General features: G+C 45.6%; 1 protein-coding gene across 1 annotated transcript; it reads left to right on the forward strand.

The window, feature by feature from the left end:
- The first annotated feature begins 3,035 nt into the window (after positions 1-3,035).
- On the forward strand, positions 3,036-26,207 carry LOC142570329 (sodium- and chloride-dependent glycine transporter 2-like). Its single transcript, XM_075678719.1, has 12 exons — positions 3,036-3,153; positions 5,562-5,693; positions 8,212-8,387; positions 9,461-9,651; positions 11,184-11,316; positions 13,065-13,199; positions 14,356-14,459; positions 16,548-16,672; positions 17,964-18,076; positions 18,829-18,960; positions 25,345-25,569; positions 25,986-26,207. Exons 1-12 carry the CDS (start codon positions 3,036-3,038, stop codon positions 26,205-26,207), a joined length of 1,806 nt encoding a protein of 601 aa, XP_075534834.1.
- The last annotated feature ends 578 nt before the right edge of the window (positions 26,208-26,785 follow it).

Consider the following 26,785-nt stretch of genomic DNA (forward strand, 5'->3'; position numbering starts at 1 on the left):
TGACAACAGCCGGTCACACAAAACTGCGCTTTTACAGAAGAGAAAATGTGTTTCTGGGGCCTAAGTCTCGAAGCTGCGGGTTCGCTAGAGCGGCTCATAAATATAGGCGTCGGCCGATGGTCATATAGCGAACGATCCAGCCAACTACGAACAACTGTCGCGAACGAAATCGGGATTCCGGCCCCGAGTACTGATGTCTTAGCACCCGTCTCGTGAATCTGTGCTCTTGTGCAACTTCGGATGTGCTTTCAGAAGATCAACTCGATCACTGGCCAATATTCATTGTGATATCCATATATACATGAACGAGGAGAAGGGAAACGTAGGGGCTCGGTGTTTGTTAATCACCACCATTACAAAGCCAGCAGGCAATGAAGACAAGGAAAGCATCGGGGTAAGTAGCTGAGCTTGAAGGGTTCATATTGTATTGTAGAACATAATGAAGGAAATGGGAAATGAAAGTGGGTAAAAAGATAACTATGGGGTACAGGGCGTCCCAGCTAACTTTAGTCAGAGTTTAAAAATACGCAAATGCCACGCAGCAGAACAGAACTAAGGTAATGTTGTTTGCCGCCGCTTGCGGATACTCAAACTATAGTTTTCATTCCGCCTAGTTAGATAATTAGTCTTAACTAATAATCAACTTCTCAAATATTATAATTAGATTAAAGGTGTCAATGAGAAAATTGTAGAGCGACATGAAAAACTCCCGATGCAGCTTTCTGTTGCTCAACACGTGCTACATAAAAATGGTTTTTCCGAGCGTGAAAGAAGCCCTCAAATGCACGCAATATTGCAGCGCGACTGGACTGGCCGCTCCATATATATATATATATATATATATATATATATATATATATATATATATATATATATATATATATATGATAAACGTCACTCCATGTGATCACATAATCATGCGGCGCTAAAAAAAGCACAAGCGGGACACCAGTGAAAAATGAACGTGAGCGCTATCTTCCGCACTGCAGCAGAAAGCAGAATTTAGAAATTCACACGCGAACAGGCTTAACAACGCACACGTGAACAAAAGCCAGTGTATTATGCATTATAAAACCCAAACTTGCTATGTCGGGAACTGGGAAGCATGGCATACTTTGCCACCCAAATTCTTACAGGAGGGGGGCGAGCGTCAAAAGCACCCACCCCCACCAGTAAGTACGCCTATGTATGTGGGCATGCTTTACAGCGTGGCTTGCTGCATGAACTAAAACCTGTAGATAAGCGGGCACCGATTTTAAAAGACGTTATCAAATTGTAAATGTTTTGTAAGCGTCGGTACACTTACTACTCGCGGTGCCTCTGCTGCACTACTGGCGGTTCACAAGTGCACGCTTTAGCTCTGCGCAGTTAGCATTTCTTTTTTTTTTTCAGAGCATATACGCCTAAAACAATGTGCCCGAAAGGATCGCTTTTTTACAATGACGAACGCGGCTGCTTTGGAAGGGGACATATTGACGCCTCTCCGCTGGCTTTTTGTAAAGTTTAGTTGTCAGATTAATTGCGGTCAATGACATTTTAACATCGAGGCAGTCAATCTCTGATATTGAGTGGATACGCGAAAACTTAATGCTCGGGTGAACGCTTTTGAAGGCAGCAATAAAGCCAAAAGGTGTCGATTCGCCGTGGGGCCACGCAAGAAACACATCGTCAATGAAACTCCTATATACTATAAAGGTTTTAGGGGGCAGTTATCAAATTCACTTATCCAGAAGGAATGCGTAGGTCTACTATTTCGCTTAAGAAATGGTTAGTGTGATGTATACAAGAGGGGAAAGTTGGGGCAATTGGTTTGATTAGCTGGTTTACATGCCGAGAAAGGTTCTCGGTAGCAGTCTGTACGCCTGAAAGAATTGGACTTCCTGGGTTCCATGGATATTAGGTAATAGATAGAAGCGACCTGCTACTGTACTGAGTGGTATGAGAAACCGGAACTTGTTCTCGTCTATCAATTTTTGTTGAAACAGCTCCGACAGCGTTTCTTTAACGTTGACCTTGAAGTCACTGGTTGGGTCATTAGGAATAGCTTGACAAAACACACTGTTCGATAACTGTCTGTTTGTTTCGTGTATATAGTCTTCGTGGTTCATTACTACGATCACTCCTCATTTATCGGCTGTTTTGATAACGACATATTGGCGTGAGCTTAACTGATCCAAGGCGTTGGTTTCATATCGAGATAGGTTGTGACGGAAGGGCGCAGGCACTTTATGGGTGTTAAGAATATCCCTCTGAACCGCTCGAATATATACCTGGGTTCCATGGATATTAGGTAATAGATAGAAGCGACCTGCTACTGTACTGAGTGGTATGAGAAACCGGAACTTCTTCTCGTCTATCAATTTCTCGTCTCTCTGAGCCGGGAGAGTCCAATGCTTTTGAGACGGAAGTATATTACGAGCACCGTTTTCCCATGATCGTCCATGAAAGGATTCCCGTAATCTCAAGTTTCGCGCGAAATTATCAAAGTGTTTGAATAGCTGGAATTTGCTAAAACCACCAGTCGCTGGGCAAAAGCTTGATCCTTTTAAAAGTACAGTAATTTACACTAACCAAAAAGACACGTTCGAAAAGTTTGATATTGCTATACCACGGCTACGCCATTTATATATATATATATATATATATATATACTGAACTTTCTGTTCATTAATAAATGGAATCACACATAACGTAAATAGATTACTTTCGCGTACTTAGTCCCCCCCCCCCCCTCCCCCCTCCCAGTGTAGCAGTCTAAGTAAAAAGAACCCTTTTTACGCTATCTCACGCAGTAACCCGCAGCATCGAGTGCAAATCGGGATCCCTTCCCACCCCATTTTTCGATCCTAATCTTTATGCAGCCGAAGCTTGCGCTGACGTAACGATCATGTAGCACAACCGCGCCTGCGGCGGTGTTACTCGTCGTCATTGTTCGGCACGCATACCATCGACGTGATCGGTTGTGTTTGCGGGCAATGCACCCCCGCGTTGCGCCCAAATGCTGCACTCATTTGAATACCCGCCCGGACGCAGCCATGGAGGAACGAGACCAGTGGGGAAGCAAGTGCACTTTCCTCCTCTCCCTCATCGGAATGTCCGTCGGAATGGGAAACGTCTGGCGCTTCCCGTACGTCGTCTACGACAACGGCGGTGGTGAGCAACATTTCGAAAGCGCAGCCGACTGGAGTCGTGGAGCGTTTCTCCGGCGTAGTGGCAGGCGGCGCCACCAGCTCGGAAGCGTGTGCGCACGTCGCCCAATTGTTTGTTTATTTATGTACGTGGCCTCCGAGATTGCGTCGGTGGTGCAATCTTGGAGGCCACGCTATGCGCCGTATGATGATGCTGCGCCGCAGAGCCTGATGAGGATGACGCTGACTATCGGCGGGTGCAATGCAGGAAAACCATAAAATAAGGGGAAACTCTATAGTTCGGGTATTCATGTTCTGTCGCTACTGTTACGTAACCCACAAATGAATGCATGACAAGGAAACATGGATATTTGCATTTACGTCATCGTGACTGCCATCTTAGGGTACTAGCACGTCGTTAAGCTGCTTAAACAAGAAACGTGACAACACGATAGGCGTGAATGTAGCGCCGAGCGACAAATCGTTCAGAGTGAGTGACAATCCGACGAGAAAACGGTCGCCGTCAAAGAGCAAAACAACCTACGCGTGATACGGTGCACTGAGGTCATCCTGGCCGCTTTGTTCGGGAATTAGCATGACATAAAGCCCCATGAGAGGGATCCTGTGCGCGACGGCGATGAGCGACGGAACGGGCCCGTCGCGCGAACAGATCGCTCGGTCCCTTGTCGCTCGATCTAGACTTCGTCGCTCATCGTCCGAAAGTGCTATGAGCGACTAGCCAATAGCGTGAATCCGGCACTGGATGTACATCAGCCAAGTACTACCGGTTGTCGCACGGAACGAGCAAACGACTAAATTTTGACACGTACGTGCAAGTACAAGGACCTACTGCAAGACCTTCAGAAACATTTTATGCTGCTCTTTATAGTAAAACACATCAACTGAAAATCATAAAGCACGCGTCACGTCAGTTTCGGCGCGTATTTGCTGCCCTCATACCGGCAGCACCGCGGAGACGTCGCTTGATGTCGTCGCTCCCGTGCAGTTCGACTTGTATGCGAAGAGCGGACGCGACAGCTATCTCCATCGCAGCGCTTGTCGCCGTCGTGTGCAGTATAGCTTGCATGGGGTTTATACTTAAGCACCGCGAGATGCTGCGTCCGCGATGTCACGTGAAAGACTATATCTGTACAAATGCAAACTTACAGCACAAGCGCGAGCTATCAAGTTGAAATTTTGCGTTTGCGTGTTTGTGGCACACTTCCGTGTGGGTCGTGTGTAGCCACAGCTTCAGCCCAGTATGAACAGAACTAGAAATATACAGAAAATGTTCATCGACGGGTAGGGGGCAAGCAGCAGTTACTCTCCCCACCAAAATTGAAAATGCCAAAGGAAAGCGCCATATTGGAAACGAATAACGGACGCCAAACAAATCGCACAGCGGCAGCGCAGTCTTTTCTCCCTATAACAATGACGTGGTGAAAAAGTTTTCCCTTAAATTTCTTCAAATTCCTTTAAATAATTTTGCGTGGAAGATTTACAGTCATGACTTTCGTTTATTTATTTATTTATTTATTTATTTATTTATTTTTTTATTTATTTATTTATGAGGCTATACTAATACAAACAGACAACTGCTTAAGCTACAGCGGCATTCGTTAACATGTGCAGCTTATTTGTGGCAGAAAAAAAAAATGAGAACCTTTCCACTACAGCATAAGGAAACAATGCTACGACATGGTACGAAACAAAAGGAAAACGTACACTGGGAGCAGACTACAAAGGTGCGCATTTATTGACATGCCTTGCCTTCTATTCACAGATAAAGAACAAGAATATAGCAGCACTAAAAAAAAGAAAAAACTCACACAAAATGGCAAAGCACTCATGGCCTTTTCGTAACGCACACATCTGAATACATCTTGTTATTTATCGGTATATAAAAGACAGGGTGTGTCAATAAATGCATACAGCTGTTAGTCATCGCCGTGTCTATGTGCTACTTATTGTTTCGTCACATTTGATGGCGCTGTTCTCATCTGATCATGAACCAACTATGTCCCAACAGTCAAATCCTCGCTTTCCACTGTAGCCATTTTCATAAGTAACGCTTCTATATTCGCGCGCTCAGTTGTCCAATTGCATTGGTTGTAGTGTGAACACGTTCCTGTTTCCGCCCGTCCTCCTTGCCAGGCCAAAAGTGGAAGAGGGGTTGCGAGGATGCATTTGGGCCTACGCGAATGCAGGCCTCAGTGAAAGAAAACTACCTGCTTGCGGTTGTTTCATGCTCAGAAAGCGTAATTAGACAGCGGCCGTACAGAAACAGTTCCTTTCTGTATAGGTGGCCGTTAATCGCCTGACGATCGCCTGAAAGTGTAGGCCCCCTTTTCCCACCCTCAAACCACGTTACAGTCTACTACACGAGACGGCGGGTGCGATCATTATTTGCTCCTTTCGTTTTTTTGCCGCCAGGGGCATTTATTATTCCGTACATCACGCTCACGATGATCGCCGGAAGACCGATGTACCTGCTGGAACTCATCCTGGGTCAATTCTCCGGATACGCACAGACAAAAGCCTTCGATGGATACCCGATAGCAAAAGGCAAGCTGCAAGAGCGTGTTCACGTGCCTGCAATTTCCTCTTTCTTTCTTTCTTTCTTTCTTTCTTTCTTTCTTTCTTTCCTGTTTTCTCATTCCGAAAGTTTTGAGAAACACGATCTTCGTAAAAGTATCAAATGGTACATGCAAGAACTGTGCCCACTGCATATACAAAACGACAAAACGTGCAGTCGAAGTGAACAGTACTTATGATGTGTACAGCCTTGCTTATCGCGCCTTCTGTTGAAAGTAATGCTTTCTTGTTTCTTTTTGGCCGCGGAAGGCACTGCTCTCTCGAAGCGGATTCACAAAGCCTCATGCCACGCACGACCCGTTCGTGTGAGAACGGCCATCAGCCAATCGCCATAACAGGGTCGAAGCGGCACCTACCGCACTCCGATACAGGCGGAACGCAGAAATAGTAGCGCGAATGAGTTTTTCATTTGTGACAATAACAGTCAATGCAGTTCCCAACTTTCCCATCCTGAATAGAGAGACGGATCCTGTGCCCCACTGTATGATTTATATTCCTGTTACACGGACGGCTTCGAGCGTCAAATCTGCATCCATTATTACTAGCATGGTCGAAACACAAAACGTGAGAGTTGGATTTAGGTCAAGGACGCTTGGCGATTTCTGTGTGGCAGTGCTCGTCGGTCTGCAGCATCGAGCTCGATATTCATCGACTTGCGCCGGCTCGAAAGTTCCTGTGTTGTATATGAGGACCTTCGCTGCGAAAGGGCAACTGCGGACAAAAAGCGCCAAAGGAAAATAATCATTATATCTGATATTGGATTCCTACTCTGTCGTCAGCGGAGCATGTTTTGGTCCTGAATTTGTCGAGAGGAAAAAAACGCGCAAAATGTAAGTGATTGCGCAACGATGATAAAGAAACGATTACACGTGACATGCTGAGGCATTTACTCGCAGAAATCTTAAACCGATCAGACTATATACGCGGACTAATAAACTGCTCGAGACGGATTTTGATGTATATGGGCGCCTTATAAGAGGCATCACATTAAAAGCGACGTTACCTCGCTATTTCTATACGAGCACACTTTGACAAAGACGCAGCATTTGACATATTTTCGGTGTGTTTTATTTATTGCCTTCAGAGGTGGTATCTATGCGTTTTAAATACATTTAAGCAGGTCTAAAAAATTGTTTCCCCATGAGTACAACCATTGTCCCATGTAGAACCAACAGCCGTCCGCTGAAATGAGTATATCTGGGCCCGTATTCACAGGAAGCTATGACGCTAGAATTGTTCTTAAGAGCATTTTACCCGCCGTGGTTGCTCAGTGGCTATGGTGTTGGGCTGCTGAGCACGAGGTCGCGGGATCGAATCCCGGCCACGGCGGCCGCATTTCGATGGGGGCGAAATGCGAAAACACCCGTGTGCTTAGATTTAGGTGCACGTTAAAGAACCCCAGGTGGTCAAAATTTCCGGAGTCCTCCACTACGGCGTGCCTCATAATCAGAAAATGGTTTTGGCACGTAAACCCCCCCCCCCCAAAAAAAAAAAAAAAGAATAAGCTTTTTGTATTTTTCCTCCGCATTTTTTTTTTCGTAAAGCCATTCACGCGCTGTGCAAGAACGCCGCCATGTGCTATTGCCAACTCGCCTATAGCGGCTTCCAGCCTTGTAAGCTTCTTTCTGGTTCGACCAATGATTTTTATAACAGTATAGATCACGAGGTTTCGTGAAAACTGTAGCGACCAATGTTTTCCCTTTCGGCAGCTTCCAGTTCCCGATATCGGCCGTGACAGAGCTTTTATTGCTGCAAGTGACCTCAGCACTCGTAACAACTGCGTGTCGGCGTTTAAAGCGCTCGTTTTGCTGCCGCCCACTTTCCCGGGCGACGAGTCAATGTGCGGTCACAAGGGCTGACCCCCCCCCCCCCCCCCCCCCAAAAAAAAAAGCATAGACTAGAAGAGTACTACCACGTCCTAACACAAGCTTTCTATAGTAATGCGCCATGGTGTGTGCAATCTGAAGTCCCAATCACGAGGCTCTCGCATGCAGAATAATCTGTGCAAAATTTCGGCGCTTGCTTTTTGCTCTCTCCTCTACGCTATATATATAGTAATCACGCTTTGTAGAGCTGACATGGTGTTTTTGAGTTTTTAGAAATCCGTTCGTATCGGATAAACCTAAAATAAAGTATAGCTTCCGCATTCAATATTATCGTATTCTCATAAATATTCCCATTAAGAAAGATACTTATCACTCACATATAATTCTTGCATGTGGAGGATATCAAGCTCGCATGCATTTCTTTCGTTTGTCCACACATTTTGGAGCATCATATTGTGCTTCTTATCTGTGAAGCTGATACTACGGGACCATGAAATCGTCTCGCTGTCTGGAAGCCTAGATCTCGTATCGTGCATTATAAATATAATAATGTTAAGCACCGGCGCAGACCAGATCTTTGGTCAAAGCCGCGTCTTTTCTCAATCTTGAAGATGAAATGCTTGTATAGTCACAAAATGAATAGCTCCGTGGCATCGCCGCAGGCGTAGGTTGGGCCATGGTGTACGCCTCGGTGTCGCTGGCAGTCTTCAACAGCATGGTGCTGGCCTACGTCATCATTTTCCTCTACTACTCGCTGGGGGGCACGACGACGTTGCCGTGGACGCAGTGCGACCCCTCTTGGGCCGACGAACAGTGCTACGTCAAGGAGGAAGGCGTTGTGAGTGAATAACGAAGAATTTCGCTTCAAGGATTTTTTTATTTGCTGTCCCCGTGGATACCATGTGAGAATATCTTTCTTTCTTTCTTTCTTTCTTTCTTTCTTTCTTTCTTTCTTTCTTTCTTTCTTTCTTTCTTTCTTTCTTTCTTTCTCTCTTTTCTTTTTTTTGCTGTTTCTTGACAAAAAGGAGCGGAGCCTTGTATCCTCGCTTTTTAGTAGGTAGCTACGTGACGTCCTTATGGCACATTCACTTCGGGCAACCTGTTTGGTCAACACTTCCCGCAAACTACGTCACACAGAAGCAACAACGATTGTGGATATTGTTTTTATTATTATTATTATTGCTCATTTACCAAGTCTTGATGCTTGTTTTTTTTTCCCCTTCATATATTAGCCGATTTCTTTTTAACGTGTGCAGTTGCAATAAAAAAATCGGTTCGCAAAAGTTGGCAGTCTCTAACTTTTTCCAAATTTCTTTTATAATTGCAAACGACGTCAATATTGGTTTGGTGAATGCCGACCAAAACCATTTTTCCGTTCCCACGTATTTATATAGGGCATTGTGTGGTAAAGCATCCCCTCTAATGGACGCTATAAGCGACAGCATAAGTTAAGATGCGTTAAGATTCTCCGTAAGCCAGCAGGCTTTAAAAGCGAAAGACGCGTGGCGACCCCTCTCCGAAGATCCCCGCACCAGCTCACCCTGACTTCACAAATTTTCTCATCCTAACTGCTTACTGCTTACTTTGAGGGCCTTTCTTGTCTGAATATGGCCCAAATACGAAAAAGGAGTGACCTAGAAGTCTATGACGTCACATTAACGTGTCAGCGCTGAGGTTGTGGCACGAGATCAAAAAATGTAAGATTGATTCATATTTTCTCCGCTAATAATGAGTAATCAGTCTTCTTTCCACCAAAAATAATGGGAAAATAATTTTAAACGACGGCTTTACTAGACTAAATTAATTGAGTGTTACTCTAGAATCTTTTTTTTAAGCCTGCGTTTAAACGGAAGGGCAGTGACCCTTTCTGCTCCTAACGGACCACACATTCGTCTTCCCTCGGTCGGCCAGTTTTCCTGCAAGGCGATGGAGCAGATGGCGCTGAACAAGTACAAACCAGAGTGGCTGTCCAAGTTGATGTCGCAGAGTTTGGCTCGCCTTCACGACGGAAACGACACCTCGAACCACACCGTCTTCGAGGGGAGGCGGTTCGCCAGCAACTGCATCAATGCCACTCAAATATCGTCGTACCATTTTTTCTAGTAAGAACCGCCCTTGCTTCATCGTTTAGATTTGTTTACTTCTACTGTTATAGACGGTATAGATCAGTAACAGGTAGCCTAGCGACTTCTTTTTGTCTAACTTACGCTACAAGATTAGCGGTGTATAGATCGATTGATCGATCGCTCAAGAAATCAAGCAATGAAGCAAGTATATAATTAATTAATTAATTAATTTTATAATGAATACACCATCAGTGATACAAAGGGAAATATACTGGAGGAGGTCCCAAGGTTACAAATCGCAGGCGAGACCTCCTGAAATAATGCAATGAAAAGTAATATATAGAATGGGTAATAAAGACTTCAATCAAGACGTTAACAATTACATAAACAGCATGAAACAATCTGAGTGGTTACCATGAAAATAATAAAGAACACAGAATTAAATAAGTTAATGAAACGCAGCAGTTATCCGCTCAAAAAAACAAAAATAAATTTTGGTCTTACCTTAAATGCACGAATATTTGCTTAAGAGAAAGTGGTCCATGCGAAGTTGTATAAGAGTGCAAACGAAGAGGTAAATGTGTGATTCTGGCGGCGAAGCAATATATTAGCAACGACTAGCATAGCGACAAAAGACAAGTAACCTATTAATTAAATAACATTTATTAATGTACTTTCAAGTAGATTAAGTGATTGATTGAAGAGTATTTAGCTTTCGAGGCGTGTCCTCTTAGAATACTTGAAAGCACCTCGAGCTTCATTATAGCTATCTCAACCTTGCAACGAAATACACAAGTATTCGCCTACTTCTCAGTCTCCTAGAAAATGTTCCTTAGGCACTGCGGGAGAACAGTGTGGCTAACACATAAGTCCAACCGGGCTATAACTACCAGGATGTGACATCCATGCGTGCGCAGTCATCGCATACTTATTGATGAATTTCTTTCTAGGCGGGCTTTCTATGGTAGATAAACGCCCAGTGATTTTTTCCAGTTTCTAGTTAGATTTCGCGACTTGCCATGGCCATTGCTCTTGCTTGTCATTGTTGTCAGTGTCAGGAATGAACAACGCAATGAGAGGAATGACCGGCAGATGGTATCGCAACTTTAATCACAAACCGACAAACCTTGCAACATTATCATCACTTGCATCCTTTAGACTGCATCCTTGATTGGAAGGCTCGCATTTCGGCCTCTCTATGTAAAACGATCCGTGTATCCTAACGCGCAAGCGCTTTCCATCTTCTCCTTTATTTTCTATCATTTATTCATTTTATAGCCCTATTATTACTTTTCTTTTCGTTGACTTCCTGTCAGATGGTTTGCAGAATGACTGGCACACATGCAAATCACCGAAATACCGTTGTGGTGCGCCAAGGAGCTGGCCTCAAACCGCGTACTTTTTTTTGCTACCTGATCACACAGCGAAAAAAAAAATCAACTGTTTTTTATTTGGATACATTCATAATGCTCGTGAGCCGTCCATCCTGCGGACATTTGTCTATGCATGCGAGTCGGGAAACGAGCCATCTTTGTTTTTGTTATGTTTTCTGCCCTGTTTCAACGCAGCAAGAGAGTGCTCGGGTTCAGCCCCCATAGCAGAGACCAAGGTTCGTACCAGGCCCACCTTCTGCTCGCCGTGGCCCTTGGCTGGTGCTGCGTGTTCGCCTGCGTCCACGATGGCATCAGGTCGCTGGGAAAGGTGAGCCGCCGTATACCCGATGAGAATTCTAAGCCGGGAACATTGCTGTGCACAATGGAGTAGGCAAACTTTACACCCTATATATATATATATATATATATATATATATATATATATATATGGTCATTTATTTTAGATGAGTAGATGTGTGAAGCCAGTGTTCTACAATGGGTTCTGTTAGCGTTCCTCTCTCACGTTCTATCTTTTCAGTCCCATGCGGATCACGCTATTTTCACTTTTCGACAAACTCTCGTATTACCTGGCACACATGCAAATGACTTTCAGTAAAACTTCATTTGGGCCTAGTTGGTACATATTTTTTTTATTATTAGTATTATGGGGTTTTACGTGCCAAAACCACTTTCTGATTAGGAGACAAGCCGTAGTGGAGGACTCCGGAAATTTCGACCACCTGGGGTTCTTTAACGTGCACCTAAATCTATGTACACGGGTGTTTTCGCATTTCGCCCCCATCGGAATGCGGCCGCCGTGGCCGGGATTAGATCCCGCGACCTCGTGCACAGCAGCCCAACACCATAGCCACTGAGCAACCACGGCGGGTAGTTGGTACATAATTCTGAACTTAATGTTACAGCGCATACACCTAAGACGAACCACAAAAAGAAAGACACGACACACACTGGCGCGACTAACAACCAGTGTGTGTCGTGTCTTTCTTTTTGTGGTTCGTCTTGGGTGTTTGCGCTGTAACATTAAGTTCAGAACACGCAAATGAGACCCCGTGTGTGCCCCAGTGATATTAGAAATAAAATTGGCGGCGGAAGTGTATCGCGAAGTGTACAACCAACGGACAGGCTTTACCAACTGGTGGCAGCAAGAGCCGAGCTCGTCGCTTTCTATATTTGTGGCAACCTTATGTATCCATCACAGGTTGAAGCACGAGGTCGCGGGATCGAATCCTGGCCGCGCCAGGCCGCATCTCTAGTTGGGTCGGAATGCAAAAACGCCCATGTATCGTGAATCGGGTACATGTTAAAACAACCCCAGGTAAAACAACCCCTCTCGAAATTAATCGAGAGGCCTCCGCTAGGGTGTGCCTCATAATCAGATCGACACGTACAACCACAGAATGTATTTCATTTAATTATCAACCACGTGTCACTTAACACACGTATTCTGTGGCCGCCGTGCGTCTCTGATCGTTCGAGTGGCGCACTTCGTGACTGTTTAATGCCAATCATATATATTAAACCGTCTGCCACGCGTTCGGTCGTTGTTGCTAATAGTTATGCGGTCTGTACACTTATAAAGCGTGAGAACGGATTCGTCGCTTGTCGTAATATATACGTTCAGTGTGGTTCACTGACAAAGGGAACACTCTTATCTATGGCTCTCTTTCTTTTTTTCTTTTTTTTTTGCGCTCTATTGCGGCGAAGCTGGCTAGCCGAAGCTATAATCAAATCACTGCGCAATTGTGTAGAAAGGTGTCCACCAACCACAAGTAATCTGCTGCGAAGACAGGCGATTGTACGCTTGCCGGAGGGACAAAGTCGCGCGTGTGTGCTCTACACTCATGTGTTTCCTTTGATGTTGGGACGCGAATTGTGCAATCTTCAGGGAACTATCTGCACAGCTAAAAATGTTACCCTCTGCCATATTTGCATACAATTAAGTTTTCCTCGCTTTGTGCGCCACTACTGCACACGATATGTAATTTCGACGTGACTCTTGCGGATGTCGTAAGGTATACCATTTCATTTTTTGACGCGCATGCGCGCGGCGTGAAGGTCATCTACATCACCACCACACTGCCGTTCGGGCTACTGCTCATCATACTGGCGCGAGTCCTCACGCTGCCAGGAGCGTCTGTGGGGCTCAAGTTCTTCATCGTGCCCAAGTGGAGCGAGGTCCTGTCTGTCACGGTACGGACGTCTGAATTAGTCAACGCTTTCTACTCTCACGGTAACCAGCCATATAGTAGAGATGGACATTCTGATATTTTTGTACGTTTGTATAATTTAGAAGTTAATACATATTATCTATCAACAAGGCGAAAAAGGCGAGCAGAAGAGCTTGATTTTTTGTTCTTCACATCAATATGAAGCAGACAGGCAATGAACCCAGGTGAAGGATAGGCGAAACTGAAACTTCTGTTTAATTGAAATGTAGAAATATCAAGGAAAATTTAAATTAAGGTATAGACGAATAGGGAACTTGCCGCGGTTGGGAGCCGCACCTACATCTTCCACATTACGTGTGTGTGTGTGGAGGTGGGGAGGGAGGAGGGTGTCCTAACATTAAGCTATGCCATGGTGGCGTTCCTCCCATCAACTTTCCTGAGTATTTGTGTATGTGTACAAGGTTAGCCCTGGGAGCGTTAGCCAGTGCAACTCACAGCAATGATGGAAAATGTATAAACTATTCTTTCAGACCCGCCGTGGTTGTTTAGTGTCTTTGGTGTTGCGCTGCTAAGCACGAGGTCGCTGGATCAAATCCCGGCCACTGCGGCCGCATTTCGATGGGGGGTGATATGCAAAAACACACGTGTACTTAGATTTAGGTTCACGATAAAGAACCCTAGGTGGTCAAAATTAATCCGGAGTCCTCCACTACGGCATGCCTCCTAGTCAAATCGTCGTCTTAGCGCGTAAAACCGCATAATGTAATGTAGCATCCTTGCTACTGCATATATGCCACTTACTACGCGACAACTGCAAGTTTTTGTATAGAACACGCCCGAAGAGGCATTAGAAAGTCAATCCTTTCCGCAGAATTTGCAAGGCAACCTTCGGCACTGTGAATTATAATGGAGGAGGTATACCGCCTTAAGAAAATGAAAGCCTTTCACTATTATCTTTAACGCCTCTATGATGCATTGCCCTTAAAGCTGGTAAAAGTGCCGTTCTCGAATTCCCTGCTCTCTGTGCGCGCGCTTATGGGGACTGAAAAAAATATTACGCCGGTGCTTTTGATGCCGTGGTTGCTATGCGGCCAGCGCTTGCGCCCATTGAGTCCATGGTTGGTCAGCGAGTCGCGGGCTGCAGCTGATGAGTGCCGTGTGTTGTTCCGATGTTCCAGCTCTGGAGGAGAGCTGCCGAGCAAGTGATCCTGTCGCTAGGCCTGGGCTACGGCACCGTCATCTGCTATGCCGGCTTTGGCAGGCTTCGAAACAAGCTCAGGAAGTACGTATTCGTTCAAAGCGCCTTGCCGTCGAAGTGAGAGCGGTCATGTGAAACGAAGCTTCAACATGTTAATACTGCAAGGAAGAGAAAGCCTTGGGATCGGGCAAACTGCGTTCTTTCGGACATGCGCTGCGCCACATGCGTACACTCACGAATATGTCAATAAAAGGTCCTGCGGATGGAAAGACATTTATCCCGCTATTCTGCTTGTAGTTAACGACATAAATTAATACGTTTAATGTTCCCAAGCAATTGGCGAATCATGAGAGACGCCGTGTAGTGGTGGGATTTGAATCAATTTCGGCCACCTGGTTTACATGCGCACAAAGCGTAGTGCAGGTGCTTTGTTTTTTATTCTGTCCCCTTCGGAATGCGGCCGCTGCAGTCGGTAGTCGAACCCATGGCCTCAGATGCAGAACGTCAAAACCCCTGAGCCACTGCCACAGGTATTCGTAGTCGACTAGTGAAGCGCAAACGACGCATGCCTAAACGGCAAAAAAAAAGACAAAGGCTAAGACAGCCCCCTTCCTCTCCACAAAAAGAAAGAAAACTTAAAAATAAAATTATATTTAAAAATTAACAGCTAAAGTACAATATCAGAGACATGAAAAATGGACAGGCGACATAGAATGGACAGGCGAACGAATAAACGTCGCTAAAGTTCAGCATGTCCACTTTTACACCAGATGGACATGCTGAACTTGTCCACAAATACAGTCGAACTGCTAAACGACGTGCGCCTCTGCAACGAAATGACGTATAACGAAAGATTAATTAGGTCCCGGCTGAATTTCTATCTTTTCACATGTATTGTGAACGCGTTTACAACGAACACCACTACAACGAGTTTGGCTGAACAACGAAAAAAGTTAGGCGTCGATGTCGGCGGGCGTTACAGCCTTGCATTGACTGGACCAGCTACGCGGCAATGGTTGCGATGGCTGAGGAATACGTCGCAGTTGATGACGTGATCTTGCAAGCGTAACTGGCGACCGATGACGTCCTCAGAGCCATCTATAGGGTGGAAAGGACGCGAATGTCAACGAAAGCAACAGTAATGAAGAGCCTGTAAACGGACCAATAATTTTTACCGCATTTAAGGAGGCCATATGAAAATTCGACGATGCGCAGCATTACCTTGCGTCGCTCCCACGAACGATTCACCGCGGAGCATGCCGTGAACCACGTGCAATAAGGTCGGCTGCAGTCGCACACTCCGTCAGACGAAGGGTGCTAAAAAAATTAGCTGCTTGTTTCGCTAAGTCTCTCTTGAATTTATGTTGAACATGTTTTCTCTTGTGGAATGTGCTTAGCCTCTTCTATTGTGAACGGTACGTAGTGTATTCTTTAGAACGAAGTGGCCTTTATAACGAAGGATTTCGGAGATCCCAAGCGCTTCTCTAGAAAGGCGTTTGACTGTGTTTGTATCACCCTTATAGGGTTATACCCACTGTCACGCCGTCGTGTTCCTTTAGCAATAACAATCACGATACTAACTCTTGTGCACCTGTGAGAAGTTATCTGAGATTTACCTCATACATAAACAATGTCGCAACTGTTATACTTAGCAAAGGTAATTTACTTGAAGTTAAACATGTCACACGTTAAATAAATTTTGAAAGACCGAAGTGTTTCTTGATGAGGGGGAAAGACACCATGCAGCGCTCGCGATGGAAAACAACGCTTCGCGCTTGCTTTGGATGAAGTATATGTCTTATGACTCTTGTTTGCGCTCTGTAATCGTCAGCATTCTGACGAATAAATCAAGAACATTAAACTTGGTCAGAGTAACTTTGGCACTTACATATTATAGCATCTATCAAACATACCGAAGACTTCATATGGACTGCAGCATCAACGGCGACGCCATCGGTGGTGACGATGGTGAAAATTCACCATGGATGTCCATATAATCACTATCGCAATAATAATAAAGAAATAGAATGACGCACGCACGATAGATGATGATTATGGTTGGTGGTAAGGATCTGATCACCAGAGAGTGCAAATTAGAGTGTGGTTCTATGTAAGTGCAGTCCGTACCGCAGACGATCCGTCTGATCTTTCTTTTCCGCATCCTTTCTTCAGCGACCTAGAAGTAGTCATCGCGACGCAGTTCTTCGCCAGCTTCGGTTTCGGCCTGGTCGTCTTCTCCGTGCTTGGCTTTCTGGCGTCAGTTCAACATATACACATCGAAGACATCATAACCTCTGGTATGGTTCACAAATACGTTCGGTCTTGCTGAATAACGTCGGCAACTAATTTTGCAGAAGCTGTAAAAAACAGGATATACCGAATCCCTTAATTTTAGACCAAGCGGTTGCTAAACTAAGGAGCACAAAGTTCCTTCTGTGTGCTCCCGATGCTTGTTTGTTTGTTCGTTCGTTATATATATATATATATATATATATATATATATATATATATATATATATATATATATATATATATATATATATATATATATATATATATATTTCTTAATGGCGAACGCGTGCTTAACGTGTTTTGAACTGCTAATTCCCACTGCGCCAACAAAGGGAACAAACGAGCTAGAGTCAGCCCAGCGCCATGTCGCATGTTCTTCCTCGACACTTATTTGATAAATGTGTGAATACACTGAAAGGGCAGTTTTATTACCGACGCGAATGCACCTCTTCATTCAATATGGATATTCAACACTGGTCTAGTTAATATTTTTGTTTCACCTTAAACCGCAGCTCGACTTTTTCTTTTCTTTTTTTTTCTTTTTTTTTTTGCAATTTCATATGTACGCCAGGACGACGTATCCTCGTTACTACATCGGCGACATTTTTTCTAATTGTGACTTTCCTGTGGAACCCATGCAGGAGGAGCGTGTCGCACGGCGCGTTTTGTCGATCGGTATAAACTTGCTCTCGGTTATAGAAAGCATCGCGCAACTAACGATAAGTTGCTGCACAACGTGTTTTCGACGGACAAAGGAGTGCCACTCGCGCGATACTTTTTACCATGATCACTCGACTTCTTACTGCGCGAAAACTTAGTCTCACTAGAGCAAAAGTATTTGTCCGCGAGTAAATTGATTGAAATTTACAATGCTTCCTTACTTTCGTCGTGACATGCGAGCTACCGGTTCAATGAAACGTAAATTAATGCTACCTAAAGTGGAAGGCACAAGATGGTTAGGTGCGATTACTCAGGCCCCAGCGAAGCGTCTCAAAGAGCTTAAGAAACCTGTGTTAAGCAGATCGCATTAGCGCTCACATATTCATGCTGTCACTAGGAGTCGACAGCGAGTAGACGGTGTACAAGAACAACAACACCACCAACGACGACGACGACGACGACGACGAGGACGACAACAACAACCACACACAAACAAATTTTTCCAAAGGTATCCGTTCTGCTTTGTTGTTAGGGTCCATACAGGCTAGCGCTTGTCCTAAACATGCGGCCAGCAAGCTATCACCGCAGGACGGTGCGTCCGCGCCGCGCTATAATTGCGAGCATTATTTCCCGCAGGCTTCGACATGGCCTTTGTGGCCTATCCAGAAGCCGTGAGCCACTTCAGGAACGCTCCCCTGTGGGTGGTCTGCTTCTACGTGGCGCTGTTCTGCATGGCACTCAACGCCCAGGTATACAGCTTCTCGCATGATCAATTGTGCCACCACACGCTTGCAATATCTTCCAATAACAATTTTCAGGCCGTGGAACATTCGTGGAGGGTTTCGCACAATTTTCGTGCGTGAATGCCCTACTTTAAGAAAAGCACACATTCCTCACGACACCTATGTCCAATAAGGAGTCTCACGCGTTTACCGCGTTATTTCGTGCTTTCGTGTCTGCCATATCAAGTGGCACGGGCTGCCTGTTGGCGCCAGCTGTTAGGCTCAAAAACTTGAGGCCTATCATTCAAACGATCGCCACAGGCAGACTAGGGAATGTGTCAAGGTGAAACTTTCCAAGCAAATAATAACCGGCGTTGTAACGAGCCTTCGTAGAGCGGGCGTTGTACGCCGCCGCCGGTGAGCAGCCCTCCTCGAAGTCTGCAACACTCATCGTGTAAACTTCTTCATACTTGGATGATGCCTGTGAAGACTCCTGGGCCGCAACTTCGCGGCGATGCCTTCCGCTCGATTCTATGCCACCCTTATCATCCATCGTTCCCGGACGGCTGATCCCACTGATAACGTGGGCGGAGCGTCGCTCTGACCACTGCCGAAACGCAAAGAGCGAAAAGATATATTGCGCCGGAAAAGTCGTCGCTACACAATCGCGGATCAGCACAATATCACGAATGCGACGGCCATGCCATTATTGTGAGGTGCATTGATACTAACGCGATTTGTACGCTGGTTGAGCGTGGCCCAATTTCTCCCTCTTGCAGTGCGCCACCGTTCAGGCCGTGCTGAGCCCCATGCGGGACGAGTTTTCCCCCACTCTGCGACCTCGCCGTTGGGTTATGGCCGCCACTGGGTGCCTGGCGCTCATGTTCTGCGGTTTGCCCGTGACGCGACACGTGAGTGGGACACGCATGTACGCGCCGATTTTAGTCGCGTCTCTGTATACAGGATCTTCAGAGTTGAACCCAGACTTGTACGTAACAAATTACACTAATTAATTTTAATCGATTAATTTTTTTGTAATTTAACGATTAGTTCATTTACTCGCGGTAACGCTCATTGCAATTACTTTTTCCAGTAGCCGATTACGTGTAACCAGTTACATTTTTGTCCAGTCAAGCTTTATGCCATGCGGCGCAGCTTTGAGCACTTCAATGTGGCGGCAGCTATACAGTGTCCAAAGGGATGAAAACGTGTGCATGGGTTGCCTCCTTCCCACGGTCAGCGTCCCGCAGCTACGCATCGATCACCTATAGCTGAACATGGCAGGCTTGCAGATTTGTACAACTCTTTCGGAAGACCGACCTCTGAGCCTTATTATAAATTTCTCTCTCCCTCTATTTCTCCATTCCTATCCCATGTAAGCGCTCTTAAGCGGCATTCGTAGGCGGTAACAGCTGCTGCCAAATCCTTCTTCGATTACTGCTGTCTATGACTATTGTGATATCGACAGGTTTTTGCCCGTTAAACGCATGTTTCTATCTGTTTGATGTATACGTGATTCGTGTGCGCCTATTCTTGCGGTTTTAACACAGGAACAGGATTTTTAGGGCTGAATAATATCCAGCTTTATATTACACAACATAACAGATTTGGTCACATCTTTAAGGAACATCAGTGTTCGCTGGCGTCCGTTACAATTAGTCGTTTAAGTCTAAATGGTAAACGAGAGTGAGGGGTGCCGCTACGAGGTCCGCCAGATGTTGGCCGACAAATTTAAGTAGAGCTTCTGTGGCTCGAAAGCGATAGTAAATTTAGACGTTAATGTCACGAAGTCACCTACTGACAATTTTTCAGTGGTTTAATGTCCCTATAGGGAGCGCCTTCCCGTATGGCCACAGCAGCAACGAAGCACTGCTGTTCATAGAGGACCCAGATCCGAACATTGTGGCATTGAGTAACCACAATCTTATATGCGCAATCTGCTCGTACCTTACCCCACAGTTTTCTGTGTCGCTGCCCAGGTGTTTTAAGAGAAAAAAGAACGAGGCAAGATTGCCAAAGAAAATTTTGAAAAGCAATTTTTAGTAAGGACAAACAACGTGTGAAGGGCTGCAGAGAACACATTGCAATATGGTTGGTCTCTCTATCATAGGAATCGGTAGAACACGAAAGTAAGACGTGCCTTCACAGAAGCTGTTGCATGTTTGCTTCGGAAACTCACGGTCGGCTTCAGCGAAAGGCGCACGATTTGTGCGTCGGCGACCGTGTTGCAGGTTTTCTTGGCGCGCGGCGTTTTGCTGCCGAGTCGCTTCGGCGAAGGTACGAGCATTTTATCGCGAAGCGTTAACCAGCCGGTGTCGCAGAAAATCCTGCGTCGGCGCCAGACGCCGCTTCGGCGAACAGAATTTCGACCAGAAATTCAGAACCACGCACAGCCAACCACTTCTCTACCACCAAAGTTGCTCATACATTATGTTTGATTCTTTATAAGTTATTCCTCTGAATATTGAGCACGGCAACCCACAAACAAACTTAATGGAAGAAAACATCGACAACGCGCGTCATTTATGTTGTCTTCTCAGACTTAAATATTATAGGTGCGAAACAATAACAGGAGATCGACCCACGCAAGAGGCCGCGTTTCTACCAGAAAGCTCGCCTTCGTACATAGCGTTCGCGGCCAGCGTCTCCCGGTAAACGTTACGGTTACATAAGCTGTTGTTGCCGGGAAGCATGAAGAGCGTTCAGGGGCCTTTGAACGCTATCGCGTTCCACTCTTAAAGGCGAAGCTTAAGCGTCCTCCAAATTTTTAGTCTGGCTTCGTAGTGTCTTTGGGCAGCCAGTTGAGTTGCGATCCGCTCAGCTTCGGGAATGCGAGTGCATGGGAGAGTTCTCAGCCTGCGCCGCAAACTCTGTTTGCGTGCGCCGAAAAAAAAATAATAAAAGAAGAACACGCATTTGCTGACGTCTCGAGAAAAAGTTTGGAGAGCACTACATAGGCGAAAAACAAGAATTTTTAATTAAATGGCTGGTCGGTTAATTTATTCAGGGACCTAAATGAAGCGCGTTACCGTTTAAAGTGGCATATAGTACGCTTTGGAAGCCGGTCTCAACATGAGTGCAATAAGCTCTACGCGTTTCAATTAGACAAAAGCAAATACGGCGTACTGTAGGCAATGTCGAATGACGGAACTACATCTTCTTGCGCATCTCTCACGACATACCACATTCCTTAATTGTGTGGAGTACCTGCCACGGTAGCTAATTAGTGACGTTGCGCTGCTAAGTTAATGGTCACGGGTTCGATCCCGCCTACCACGGCCGCATTCCGATGAGGATGCAATCTAAAAACACATGTGTACCGTGGATTGGGCGCACTTTAAAGAATCCCAGGTGGTCAAAATTAATTCGAGAATTCCCCAGTATGCGGCGTGTCTCATAGTCACATCGTGGTTTCATCACGATAAACCCCAGAATAATTTTTTTTTAGCGTTTAGCTTTATTTCGGAACTAAATGCGATTTCTTGAATGTGATTTCTTGCGAGATCGATCCATGAGGGAGTGCGGTCTCTAAAAGAGAGTGCTGGTACATGGCACCACCATACGGTGGTACCACGTACCAGTGGTAAGGGGAACATTCTCGCATTTTACGCGCAAGCGTAAACAGGGGCGCCTGTGAAATCGGCAAGGTTATGTGTGTCGCTGCGAGGGAAGTGAGCACAGGAGGAGGTAGGCGCCTGGAGGTGGAGAAGACGATCGTGCGCCTGGGAAAGTACGGAGGAGCGCGCTGAGCGCGCGGCAAAGCAAGAAGAAAGTCTAGGTGGCGTTGAACGAAGCATGGATGGTGAAAGGAGGCGAAGCGTCGCGGAGGAGGAGGGTAGGCGGAGGCGCGCTGGGTTGACTTCCTCTGGCAGTTGCCACGGATTCTTCTGTGCGTGCTATGAAGGTGCCGGGTTCGTCTTGTGATCGAGAGGCCGAGCGAGAAGGACGGAGGAGCGACGCAAGCGGCGACAGGCCGAGCGCGTGTCGCCCGTCCCCGAAGTCCTCGCAAAGCGCCAGCATGAGCTTAACAAGTCCGTCAAAAAGCGCAGGTTTGGTGTGCCAAGCAGACTCCAGAAGGTAGCCGCGGCGCAGAGCATTGGGTCGATTTCAACCACCTCGGTTATTTCGGGCCTACAAAGCAATATTTACCGGCGTGTTTCCAAATTTGCCTCGTCGTAATGCGACGGCCGCAGCATGAGATCGTACTTCCCTAAACGAGGATTTACGTTGTTCGTCAGGTTTAAATGAAGAGAGAGGGGGGAGGGGGGGTGCTCGTATTGCCCATGAGTCTGAAACACATACTCGGCCAAACGGTGCATTCATGGCTATATACTATGATGGCATTGCTGACAAAATGCACGAGCTCACAAGTGGTTTGAAACTAATTTGTTCTTTGCTCGCTCTCTGCAGGATGGAATCTTCACAATGAAAATGATCAACGGGTACTTCGGGGATCTGTTGCTACCGATGTTGGCGTTATTCGAAATGTGTGTCATCGTCCATGGATACGGTGAGCAGGACATTTAGGACGTGTCACGTGCGATGTCTGCAACAATAGCGGCACTGTATCCAGTGGCCGTGGTAGCTGTATTCTCATTCAAATTAAAATTTATTCGTGGGACTTTAACAACCCAAAACTGCTAAGTCCATGAGCTAGAGGGACACCGTATAGCGGAAATCTCTGGATTTATTTTGACCACCTCCGGTTCTTTAGAAGGCTCCCAAACCACGGTGCACAAGTATGTTTTTATTATTATTATTATTATTATTATTATTATTATTATTATTATTATTATTATTATTATTATTATTATTATTATTATTATTATTATTATTATTATTCCCCGTCGGAATGTCGCCGAGAATCGAACCCTCTACTTCGTGTTCAACAGCGCAGTTCAGCAGCCACTGAGTCACCGCGGCTGGTTTTATTGCATATAAGAAGGAATTAGAGAAGGTAAATTGCCACGAGCATCCTGACTGTCCCTCTAATTTCAGTTGGAACTTCCCTATGCCTTAGCCATGGAAACAATACAACACAACAGAAGCACTGAGATGGGGGAAACTGTAAAAGAATAATAAAAGTGGCTACAGAGCAGTGAAAATAAAAGGTAGAAGCAACATAGGGACCTAATTACGCGCAAGAACACACAAAAAGTAAGATAAAACATGAAACCAATCACACCAACATAACATTTAGCTAAAAAAGTCACGGTGCAAGAATAACCGACGCAAATGTGCCTGCGTGGGCTTCCTATAGGCTTGTTTTATTTTCACGTCCGGGTGCAGAACTAGAGGTCAGTTGACGAGTTACACGTGAGTAGCCTGAACTTATTTGCGAGGAGTCATGTGCCTGACTGCCAGTCTACTTAAGCTCTGCTTAAGTGCGTTGTCCTGATGTGTTCGTGTAAAATAATGTGTATGTGAACTTTGTTGCAGGTTTAATTCGTTTTTGTCACGATATTTGTTTTATGCTCAAGAAATGGCCGTCGTTCGAGCTAAGATTTTCATGGAAATACACCTGCCCTGCCATTCTCCTGGTGAGCCGTACCTTCGTGTCTTTGTCCTGAAACGCAGTCACAAACTCGTGAATATGATTACTGACCACAGCTTAAGGTGTACGGGTCGAACCATGCAAATTTAATTTCGTTAGAGATATGAGTTCAAACCTGTTCCCGTTGTAATTTTGTTAATCACCATCTTGTCTGAACTGTTGAAGTAAAACGGATGCGCGCATAACGTATACGTACTCTGTGCTTGATATACCACTTCAAGAATAGAGTGCTTTCGAAGACATATACACCTATATTGACAGGATTAACTCGTGCGCGTCGAGGGAGGGTGCAATCGCTCCCTTCAACCTGAAACTTCAACGAGGTTAGGAATGGAGACTACAGAATACCCAGAAAGAGCCACCTTTTCTGCGGGCATTCGTTTCAAAATATGCTGCGAATTAAGATGGGGTCAAGTCAGTATTTCACTAAAGTTAGCTGTGGCAGTGACTTTATATCTCACATCTCTGTTGGTCAGTAACCTCACACATTATAACCTAGGGGTTACAGTAACTATTGGAAGGAGTGGAGTCTACAATTTTTCTTGTGTAAGGCGTGTTCCGAGGTGCTGTTTGTAACCAAATCTACTGATATCTGTCATATTTCTTCGTGCTATTAGAAGGGCGACGCTATAGTGTAAAAACTGCCTCAGATGTGTTGGCGGCCAAGTGAGCACACCGAGTTCAAAAGAATAGAGCAACACAAAGCTATAGAACAGTATGAAACGTTATGGAGTGATGTGGAGAAACCATTCGAAGCTTGAGTTCTTTCTCTTTGGAGTTGCTTTATTCTCTAATGAAGGCTCAGTGGAGCACTTATTTGCAGATAACGCAGAGCCCGCCTAGTTCTGTCCTTAATTGGCACTGATTATGAATAGTCTGGACGATGTAGCGCTCGTATAATGTTCAGTACAAGTGCAGATTTCTCAGTCACTGCTCACTACCCACGTTCGTATATACGCTTTGCTTCTTAACTGAGATGACGGCTGCCATTTCTCGATACAACTTTCCGTATTATACAAGCAATGCAGACAGCGATATTTTCAAAATTTTCTTATTTGAAATAGTTGTCGGCGATGTTTCCTGACGGCGTCTATGCAGTGACCAAAACACAGCGATTTTAGTATCCCTACAGAGAAACCCCATATATGTGTCATAACACCCCATCCAATAATTCCACATGATACATATGGGAGCCTATATGAAAACCCCGCAGGTTCCCATGCGTCATATGGGATTTATTAAATATTATAGGTATGTGGGGCGCAAGTTTGTTATCTTTTTCTTTTCTTTTTTCGAAGGCGATGGTAAGCTTTTATTTGCGCTTCGTGAGTCACGCCACCGCGCTCTTTATTTGCATTATTTGCAGGGCCTTTGCATTACAAACGCCATGTTCTTCGAGAAGCTCAAGATAGCCGGGTACGACCTACCTGTATGGGCGACCGGCGTTGGTGTAACGCTCGTATTTATAGGCCTGGCGATTGTTGTTGCCTTCTGTGTGTACCACCTTTACGTCTTTGAATGGGTGAGTGGCTTTAAACGTCGACAGGTTTTGCTGCCGCTAAGTGCCCAGAAGCAACGAAGCTTTACTGGATAGTACGATTCCAGTACGCCATAATTATTTTCTTATCTCACGCCCGCTCGTCTTTCTATCTTCCTCGTTTTTTTTTTGTTTTTTTTTTTGGAGGTGCGGCTGTGACATGACTTTATACCAAACATGCGACCGCGGCCACTGCCGGTGCAGGACTACGACGCGGCGATGAAGATCAGCGACGACTGGGGTCCTCGGGACCCCGACGAGAGGTTGCGCTACCACACGTACCTTAAGAGCCAGAACATCGAAGCCGTGGTCACCCTGAACGAGGACGCGACCGACGCCCCCAGCCAGAGACAGTCCCCCGGCGAAGAAGGCGAAAGCCCCAGTGGTGACCAGCGCACCTCCGATGTTGTTGTCGGTGCCGAAGAGACAGTGAGTGCCACATTGAAGCGAGGGAGAAAAACATTTTCTTTTTAATGCCACTCATAAACGACGAAACACTGCTCAGTAAAGAGTGTGTACGAACAATGAAAGGAAACGAAACAACACAGGCGGTGACTAGCGACTGCTTGGCTTACTTCGATCGCGGGTGCATTATATAGTAGTCGAAGAGAAACAAATGGACACTTCATTCATTCATTCATTCAAATCTCAGGAGGTGCTGCTTGGCCGATGTTTTCGACTCGTTGTCATAAAATTGCGCACAAAGCTGCGGTGATAAGACAGATATTCTGCCATTTGTGCGCAGTATAGCCCTAATTGATTACTATACGCGCAACTCGCCCCAAACAGTTGCCTCTCATTTTTACTCCCCTTACCTCCTTCATTCATCGATAACAATCGCGCAGCCGCCAGGCGCAACGGTGGCCTCGTCGGACACGTCGGCGATGCCCACGGCTCCTGGGGTTCAGTTGGAGGGCGAGGCGCAGCGTTCGGGCGCGGACCGCAGCGAGCGGCGCCAGCAGGGTGGACCGGTGCGCACGCTGGTCGTCTCCAAGTCTGGCGTCAGCGTCGTCACCACGCCGTTGTCGGACAGCGAAGAAAAGCCGCCCGAAGCCGGCAGCTCCTAAGCGGCTCTCTTTCATTATAGATTTGTAAATGCTACTTCTCTTTTCGATTTACTTAGAGACATAAAATTACATTCACGAATTTATCGCGCTTTTTCACGCTGCCATTTTTTTGTTTTTTACTCGGCGACCAACTATCCTGTTTCGGCCGTTAGTCGGACTAAGAGACTCTCGTAATTCGCTTTCGAAAACAATTTTGATTTCTTCATTGCTTTTCCTTTATTTTTATGGACTGTATTGTCGACATTCTGAAAGTGCTTTCTTTGTAACGTAGAAGAATGCACTGCACTACGGAAACGCCTGCAATTTCTAATAGTCGTCCTTTCATTCATTCATTCATTCATTCATTCATTCATTCATTCATTCATATTCATTCATTCATTTAATATTTGTTTTCTTTTTCTTTTCTTCTTTCTTTCTTCAGACTCGTCGTTTCTGCGCACTGCAGAGCCGCAGATACCTCAAGTGTTTGTGCCGTAAAAATACTACAGGCTGCAAGCAGGGACGGTGTGCTTTCTGTGGATGCCTTCAAGTGTGTCGTCTTTCCTTTCGAAAAAAATATTCTGATTCTTAGCCGTAAT

This window comes from Dermacentor variabilis, chromosome 2, assembly GCF_050947875.1.
Source record: "Dermacentor variabilis isolate Ectoservices chromosome 2, ASM5094787v1, whole genome shotgun sequence".
NCBI lineage: Eukaryota > Metazoa > Arthropoda > Arachnida > Ixodida > Ixodidae > Dermacentor > Dermacentor variabilis.

Bases quoted from the DNA above. Each gene is read 5' to 3' on its own strand.
- LOC142570329 (XM_075678719.1), top strand. From the start codon at position 3,036: ATGGAGGAACGAGACCAGTGGGGAAGCAAGTGCACTTTCCTCCTCTCC. The intron at 18,077-18,828 runs GTATACAGCTTC...TCCCTCTTGCAG, and splicing joins GCATGGCACTCAACGCCCAG to TGCGCCACCGTTCAGGCCGT. The intron at 18,961-25,344 runs GTGAGTGGGACA...CTGCCGGTGCAG, and splicing joins GTTTGCCCGTGACGCGACAC to GACTACGACGCGGCGATGAA.